The sequence below is a fragment of the Microtus oregoni genome, unplaced genomic scaffold, assembly GCF_018167655.1.
Source record: "Microtus oregoni isolate MIOR12 unplaced genomic scaffold, Mior012 000029F_ref0000214, whole genome shotgun sequence".
Classification (NCBI taxonomy): Eukaryota; Metazoa; Chordata; class Mammalia; order Rodentia; family Cricetidae; genus Microtus; species Microtus oregoni.
The window spans coordinates 18,917,134-18,925,987 of record NW_024543088.1 but is presented as its reverse complement, the minus strand read 5'-3'; the positions used below and the strand labels follow the sequence as shown (position 1 = coordinate 18,925,987).

Here is an 8,854-nt window from a genome sequence, read left to right as displayed (position 1 = left end):
CGTGTGGGGAAGGGAGCCAGCTGGATTCCAGGCCTGCAGGGTTATAAAAAGAAAAATCCTGTTTTCTCTGACACAAGGTCTTAGGAGGCAAATGCAGCCCCAAACAGGTCTGCCCAGATGCAGGTTGAGGAACAGGCAAGGAAAACGGAGGGAGTGTGGGAGGTGAGAATGAGGGCTGCAGGAGACTGCAGGGCAGGGTCCTCTCCACCGCTCTAACTGAAAGCACCCCAGGCAATATTTCAAAGGCAGTCCGTGGCTGGGAGAAGCGTCGTGGGGGATGGGCACTATAGTTTGGTAGATGTAGTTTCAGTGGGTGAAATGAAAAGTTCCAGGGACTTTAGTTGAGACTATACAGTTAAAAAAGTGGTTAAGGTGGTGGCTGGCTGGGTGGTGGCGGCGCACGCCTTTAATCCTAGCACTCAGAATGCAGAGGCAGGCAGATCTCTGTGAATTTGAGGGCAGCTTGGTCTACAAAGGGAGTTCCAGGATTGTCAAGGACTGCTACACAGAGAAACCCTGTCTCAGGAAAACAAAAACAAAAAACTTAAAAAAAAATTTTTTTTAAGCTGGGCTGTGGTGGCATAGGACTTTAAGCATTAGGGAGGCAGTTGTGGGTGATCTCTGGCCAGCCTGGTCTACAGAGTAAGTTCCAAGACAGGGCTACACAGAGAAACCCTAACTCCAAAAAAATTAACTTAAGGTACTTTTTTTAGCATGCTAGTTGTTGGACACAGGTCTCTCCACATTCTAGGCCCCTACCAAGTTATATCCCTAATTCCTACAATAATGCTCCCCTGCCCCACAGCAGGGTTTCTCTGTTTAACAGTTTTGGTTGATTTTTACATTTTAATTTTATTTTTAAGGATTTGTATGTTTTGCCTGTGTGTATGTATGTGTACCATGTGCCTGGTGCCACAGAGACCCGAAGGAAGCACTGGATGCCCTGGAGTTCCAGGCAGCTGTGAGCCCCCATGTGGAATTGGACCCTGGTCCTCTGGAAGAGCAGTCAATGCTCTTAGTTGCTGAGCCACCTCTCCAGCCCCTTCAGTTTTTTTTGTTTTGTTTTGTTTTGGATCAGGGAGTGGCACAGGGTCTTTCTCTACAGTCCTGGCCGTCCTGTAACTCTGGAAGTAGACCTGAGAGCTGGGATTAAAGGCATAGACCATTATGCCCAGTGGGGGTTTTTTATACTTCTTTTGTGTGTGTATGTATGTTGGCCTGTGAATCCTATGGCACGTGTATGGAGGTCAAAGGACAATTTGAAAGAAATCTCTCCACAGTGTAGATTTGGGGGACTGAATTCAAATCTTCAGGTTGGCTAAACGCGTCTTTGCATACTGAACCATCAGCCCTACCCAGCCTAACAATTAAAAAAAAAAAATTTGTAGGGCCTGTAAGATGGCTCAGCAGGTAAAGGCACTTGCTACCATGCCTAAAATCTTGAGTTTGATCATTGGGACCCACATGGTGGAAAGAGAGAACTCACTTCCACAAGCTGTCCTCTGACCCCGTGGTACAGACCTCCATGGTAATACAGCATGGTATGTTTGCAAGACCGCACAAACACAAATACACTGATAAATAACAAGTTATGAGAGGCGTTGCTCACATTCACCACTGGAGTAAGAGAAAAGGCCCTGCCTGCTCTCCAGAGTAGGAGATTAAGCCCAGCAGGCAAGAAGTTCTTAGTCCTCCTCTGCTGAGCTGCCGAGTGGTCTGAGACGGACCATTCCTCCAGGGTCATGGGGACTGAGAAAGGACAGCAGCCCTAGTCTATGGGGACGCAGGTGGCTGCGCACTGTGGAGTTTGTACATCCTTTGAGGGTCTCCTGACTGCCCCTTTCTTCTTCCCACATTCAGAGAGCAGCCTTCAAATACACGTTAGCCTCCTCCATGTGGAACAGAGATGGCTCAATAGTTTTGCCTCGGGGCTTCCAGTCATTTCTGGCTACACTAGGGAAGGCAGAGTTTTCTCTGTCAACACTGTTGGACCTGAAGGGAGAAGGATCAAGACTGCCCTCCATGTTTGCTTGCCTAGAAAGCCTGGAAGCCCATGGGAGGAGCTGTGTGACTCCAGGCATGAGCTAGGCTCCTTTGAATCTCTGTAGGTCCTTCGGTAAGGTTTGGCATAAAATGCTTTCCCAAGGGAATCTTACAAAACACCATGGGAGCACCAGCACTGGAGTAGGGCTCCTAGCTAAGAACACTGACCCCACCTAACAGTACAGAGCTCCAGCCCAGAGACTTCTCACCTATGCCTCTTCATGTTCTCTTTAGCTGGACCAGTCTGCCCTGAGGAAGACTCACCCTAGGGTAAGGATGTACCTTTTCTTTCAGGAAAATACTTCTGCCACCATCTACTGGGCAAAAAAGGGAGCGGAGAGGAAACGTGTATGCTCTTTTCCCCTTGGCCATTCTTTAACTTCCGAAGTATTCTCTTTTTCTATGAACATTTTAATGAGGGTTGAACATAAAATAGAAAAATAGCATTCTGTTTGCTTTTTCATTTTAAGATGCAACTTTTCTTGAGACTTTCATACAAGGCAATGGATGGATAACGTTAACCTGTTAAAGAAAACATACTGATCACAGAAAAAGGCATTTCTGATACCTGTCATGGTTATTCATAACAAACTCTCAGGGGTTTTCTTTAGGAAAGAATTCAGATTTACGTCCTGCCTCTGTTGGACACTAGAAGGCTATCTGAGGACTGTCCTCAGTTTCAGGTGATGTCGCCTGGAGCCAGTGTTGCTTAAGGTGGCTGGCAAGGAGGGGTGTTGTGTGAAGGTGCACGTGCTTGCTTCTCCTTCCAAGGGGTGTGGGCAGCCAGAGGCTACCGCCCTACAAAGGAGTCCCCCTTACTCTCCATAGACAGGTAAGTCATCCAGCAGATGGGCTGGGACCAGGCCCCTGTGTCCACCATACTCACCATAGTAGAAGCCCTTATCATCCACAGGCCCATAAACTGTGACCACATCTCCAGCCCTCAGCACCAGCTTACCCTTTGCCCGGACCCCTGCTCTCCCATCCCTGGGGTTATAGTCCAGAGCTGCAACCATTGTCTTTGGGGTCCACAGAGTGGGTATTCTGGGAGTCCCTTGAGGCATGAAAGATCCCTGGGAGTTGGTTAGACCCTCCAAGTCTTCATGCTGAGTCTCAGAACGCAGATGCCCTTGGGCTGGCAAAAGCCACCTCTCGTTAGTCTGCCTTGTGCCCACCTCTACCTCAACTACCAGATGTCCAGGGATTTTGCCCACTTGTCCATTGCACTCTCCATGGTAGAAGCCGTGAGGATCCCGTGAACCCCACACTCTCAGCAACTGCCCTTTCCGGAATACCAGTTCCTCCTCTGAAGCCTTGGAGTTGACAGACATCACCAAGGGGCTATGGTCAAAGAGGGCCACAAAGACCCTGACTGGACCATTAGCTTCTGTCTCAGGGCCACCACTTGCCATCTTAATGACTTTGTTGGTTGGCATTGGGCACAGCGCTGAGGTAGGCTCATGAAACTGGCACTCTCTCTTGCCTCCTGGAGTCTCCTGCCTTTGTCCACTTTGGAAAGTGTTCTTTCTTTGCCCTAGCTTCTCTGTGCACTCAGAATCCAAACACACAGCCTCTGTATCCTCCAAAATGTGATGCAAGTCAGTTGCCAGGCATTGGCTGGTGCCTTGCTGGTGAGGTGGGAGCATCTGGGCATGCTGCTTTTGAAGAAGGGCTTTCTCAAGGCCAGGCTTCTCCTGACACGGTACTTTTCTGGGTCCAGTCTCTGGGGAGAGATGGGTGAATCCTGGAGCAGGACTTCCACTGATGCACATGTGTGGGAAGTGGCCAGCTTCCAGCCCAGACTTGCCAAAGAGCAGAAGTGGCTTGTGGTTCTTGGGATTCTCCTGAAAAGATAGGCCCTTTTCATAGTCATTCCAGGCCTCTGTGGGCCCCTGGACTTGGTTGTCTGCCCCTTCTGAGCTCAAGTTGGATACTGGTGAATGCTTCCTTGGAGGTTCTTCAGAGAATGCTTCTAGAAATTCATCCTGAGGCTCCTCACAGCTTCTGGGGCTATGGCAGCTGGGCTTGGTACTCGGAGAAGCTTGTACCAGCTTCTTATGACAAACAGAGAAAGCAACTCTGCAGGCAGAAGGGTCACCATCTGTGTAGCTGAAGGGAGGAGTCTCTAGGAATGGGGAACAAGAGAAACAGTCCTCAGGAATCTGGGCTGGCACGGAATCCAGGGACTCACCGTAGAGTGACATGGTTCTCACTGAAACCTTCTGGCATGCTAGGGGAACCTGAAGCTGGGAAAATTCCAGCAGGGTGTTTCCAGCGGTGGGATCAGCAACTTCCATCACCTTAAACCCATCCACATACACAGCATAGCCAGTGACCTGCACTCCATTGGAGGACCCCGCCGAGTCAATGGTCACAGGGAGCCAACTGACCACCAGGAAACCTGGAGAGGCATGGTGCTCCACCAGCACATCCAGAGGAGGGTCAGGGGGTCCCGCTAAAGGTGTATCAAAAGTGACAGTGGAGGACATTGTTTCCCATAGCACCTGCAGCAGGTCCCTAGGGAGCTGCACCCCCACCCTCACCCGGTACCGTGTGCCAGGACGTAGGCCTTGGAAAGTGTAGCAGCTCACACCCGAGGGAGTTAGGGTATGCTCTTCATCTTCCAGGTATACCACATGGGGGTATCTATTGCTGCCAGAGGCCCACGTAATCGTGGCAGAGGTAGCTGTGACATTCTGCAGCTGCAGTTGCATGGGGGCCAGACAGAACACTCCTTTAGCCTCCAGAAGGGGTCTGGAGAAACTCCGCTCCTCCATGCTTGGTTTCATGCCCAGCCAGCAGGCTTCTGTCTCGGTTTCTAAAACCTCTACTGCCTTATCTGTCTTAGAGTCTGCCCTTACCACCTGGCATAGGCCTCTCTCCACTGCTCCCTGAACTTCCCCAAGTAATAAGCTGTCTTTCTTCAAGGCTTTGCTATGCTCAGCTGGGAGTGCAGTGGGACCAACTTCAGGGGACTCGGGGAATAGGTGGTTCAGGGTAGGGCTTCCTGAAATCTGCTCCACTAAGTTGGAGGACACTAGCCCTCGCTGCCCGTTCACAAGCTCCCCTTCATAGAAACCATCCTCATCCATGTCCCCAAAGACATATACATAATCCCCGGCTGTGAGAGGGAGCTGGCCTTGAGGATGCTTGTTAGACCCTTCAAGTGGACTGTAGCTACATTTAGCCAAGAAGATCTTGAGCTTGGGAGTGGTGGGAGCCTCAGAGCTCCTTGTTTCCAGGGGATTGGACAGACTGTCTGGTTCTAAATCATCTACTTCACTTGCTGTGTCCATGTCCAGAGAAAGGCAGGATGGCACTGTAGCCCACATGGACTCCACCTCAGAGGAGGAATTTGAGTGTGAACTGGTTTTCTTGGCTTGGGACCTGGAGTCCAGTGGTTGACTGGTAGGATTTTTGTCTGATACTTGGGGGATACCAGCTGGCTCCTCAAGGGTAACTGAGTTCTGCTGGGAGAGACAAACGGGAGGTTGTATGTCCCTGGTAGGCAGTGGCAATGCATGTTCTTCAGACTTTGGCTTGATTTTGGGCTTCCTGCTACCCCTGGCTTGGGACTCTGAAGCTTGGGTGGTCTCCAATGTCTCCAGGGGGTGGTCAGGCTGACACTGCAAGTCCGGCATCTCTCTCCCGGAAGCCTGGAGGTCACTCAGGGTTTTATTTTGGTAGTACTGCAGCTGCTGCCACCTGTCTTGCACACATCCCGCTTGTTGCAGCAGCTGCTCAGCCAGCAGGCCAGTATCTTCGAGTTCCTGCCTCTGCCTCGCGTGGCTTTGCTGCTGGGGAACATTGCTGTTTTCATCTGCTATCTTCTTCACCCAGTTGGCCAGGGCCTGCAGCTGCGCGTTCTCCTCTGACAGCCTGGCGCCCTTATGCAGCGCAGCTTGCAGTTGTGCCTCTGCTTCCTCATAACGCCGCTCTGCGGCGGCTGCCTGAGCGCTCAGCTCCTCGCATTCCCGCCGCTGTGCACCCAGTTCCCTCTCCAGAGCCTGCACTTGGTGTTGCGCTGTCTCGGAGGGTGAGCTGAGGCTGCCTGCTTCAGCCCGGGCTCCGGCTTTACTCTGATGTAGAGTCAACTGTCTTTGCAGGCGCAACACTTCCCGCTGAGACTCACGCTGCAGCCGGTCCAAGTCATTGATGCTGCACCATTGCGCGCAGGTGGCGCCCTCTCCAGGAAGCCGGGAACTGTCGAAGTCCGTGGCGATGTGCGCCTGCAGCAGGTGGCACTCCCGCCTAAGTGCTTCGATCTGCAGGTCCTTGGCTTGCAGCGCGCCAGCCTGTTCTGACAGGTCCTGAGTGCACTGACGGGTAAACACTTGGCCCAGATTCAGTCCCTCGAGGCTTTCACCCGGCACAGGAGCGCTCACGGCGAGAAGGTTGGTCTCCAGCAGCTTGCGGACCCTGTCTTCAAGGCGCTGAGCAAGACCGGTCAGCTCTGCGTGCTTCACCTTCAGCCACTTCACTTTCTCATCGGTCTCATCGGAGAAGCCCGAACGCCGCAGCTGCAAATTCTCTTCGCGCAGGCCACAGCAGCGGCGAACAAGTACCTGCAATGCCTCGGCCAACTCCGAGTTCTGCCTCACCAGTTCGTGGTAGTCCTGACCCGGCGGCGAGGGGGTCAGGGCTAAGCAGGGCTTGTTCTCGGAGCTTTCTTCCTGCAGCTCACTAGTTTTTCTATGTATTGATGGTAGCTGAGGCGGCGGATGGGGACTGGGGGTGCCTGGGATGGGGGCGCTGATCGAAGAGCCCCCTACCTCGGATTCGGAAGCCCGGGGACAACTCAGTGAACAGGAATGTGCTCTTGTCAAGGATTCGAGGGAGCTGGAGCGTGTGGGCAGCAGTTCGTTTGGAGAGCTAATCCGGACGCCAGTGCTCAGGCTTTCGAGGGATCCGAGTCGACGAGCAGGCTTTGGGATGTCATAAGTGTTGCTCTGGGCTTTTAGGGGTGGCTCTTCCAAGGAATGCGCGGCTTGGGGGTCCGCGGGTTCCGGTAAAGCAGGCTGCCAGCGGAAGTGCTCTAGGATGTATTTAAGAAAGAGCTGGCGCTCCGAGTCCAGCGCCGCCTGCAGGTGGCGGATACGCGCGGCTTGCTCGCCGTCGGTCTCCCAGCGCAGCAGCGCCAGCACTTCCTGCAAGCGACAGCGGCATTGAGCCGCGGAGGCTTCCGACGCCCCCGAGCGGCCGCAGTAACCGCGGTTCACCAGCTCCTGGGCCAGCTGGCGCTGTAGCTCCCGAGCCTGGCGCACTACACCATCGCGCTCCTGGTGTAGCAGCTGCTGCAGCTGCCGAAGCTCTGCCTCCTTCCAGCGCAGCAGCTGCCGGATCTCAGCCTCACGCTCGCGCTGCACCTCCTCCTGCAGCTGCCGCAGCTCCCGGAGGCGTTGTGCCTCCCACTTGGAGCGCAGATGGTCAGCCAGCTGCTGCCGCTCCTGCTCGGCCGACTCCCGCAGCTGGCGCGCCTGGGTCGCGAAACGCCGCCGTTCCGCCCGGCCGCGCGCACGCTCGGCCTCCAGCTCTGCCCGCAGTTTCTCTAGCTCTCGCCTCTGCTCTTCCAGCACTGCTGCCGCTGGGCCGGGGCTTCCTGGCTTCTTGGGCGACGAGCGGCCACCACCCAAGGGGGTGGGTGAATCCTTTGTCATTGTGGCCGCAGCCCGGCAAGAAGCCAGAGCTAGCTTGGTAGGCCAGTTAGCCAACGGCCGCCGGCCCCGGCCGCTGCCAACCGCCCCGCGCGCCCCTTCCGGCGCCCCTAGGGGCTCTCCGCGAGCCCCTTCCGCCTTGGGGGTGGTCTCTCTTATAACCTGCCACCTCTCCCTAGGCAGGGTGCGACTCCTGAGATCTCTTTCAAACTCTCCTCCGAACTTACCTTGGGCATATTTCTGAGCTCACACTTCATCTGCTCCATGGCTTTTGTGATTCATTCCACTCTCCCCTGGACACTGCATTCCCTTCCAGACCTATATCCCCAGTAGAGACCCTGGATGGTCGCTGCTCCTGGACTTAGAGAAAGTGGCCAGAGGCGTGGGTAAAACTGGATTGTGGTCAGACCTCACCTGGCTCTACTCGAGTTTCTGGTAGCATGTTTGGATTAGGTAACTGAGAAGTTACTACAGAATCTGCTTAAATTTGTGGTTGAGCCCTGAGCCCCTAAGTGGGTGAGGTTACCCAGTGTGGCTGTAACATCTCTGTGCCTACTCCTCCAAGAACCCCTTCTTGCTAAGCGTTTTCCTACATCAACTGAAACTTTTAGGCCATTTTACAAATGAGAAGTCGCTGTGCTTGGGCTTAGTATCATCTATCTTTCAAAGCCAGTTACTGGGGATCTGTACCTGCTTTGTGTATACCAGTGAAGTATTCCATTACCGAGTTAACAGCCTCAGTCCTTTGATGGTTTGGAACTTCTCATTCTCTTGCTTCCACTGCCCAAGAGCCAGAATTACAGGTGCGTACTATCACCGCTGGCTTCTTGTTTGAGGTTTTTTGGGACAGTGTTCTTTATTTTTATGTTTTTTTTTTTTCGGTTTTTCGAGACAGGGTTTCTCTGTGGCTTTGGAGCCTGTCCTGGAACTAGTTCTGTAGACCAGGCTGGTCTGGATCTCACAGAGATCCGCCTGCCTCTGCCTCCCAAGTGCTGGGATTAAAGGCGTGCGCCACCACCGCCCGGCTTTTTATGTTATTTTATTGATACTTATTGAGCTCTACTTTTCTCTCTGCTCCCCTCCCCTCTTCAATCCTCCCCTAAGGTCCCCATGCTCCCAATTTACTCAGGAGATCCGAGACTGTGTGTGTGTGTGTG

At 53.4% G+C, this 8,854-nt stretch overlaps 1 protein-coding gene across 1 annotated transcript; it reads right to left on the bottom strand.

Annotated features, from left to right (window-relative positions):
* Positions 1-2,461: 2,461 nt before the first annotated feature.
* Positions 2,462-7,723, bottom strand: LOC121464795 (RIMS-binding protein 3-like). Its single transcript, XM_041677897.1, has one exon. The coding sequence runs from the start codon at positions 7,698-7,700 to the stop codon at positions 2,859-2,861; it is 4,842 nt and encodes a 1,613-aa protein (XP_041533831.1). The 5' UTR covers positions 7,701-7,723; the 3' UTR covers positions 2,462-2,858.
* Between the last annotated feature and the right edge of the window lie 1,131 nt (positions 7,724-8,854).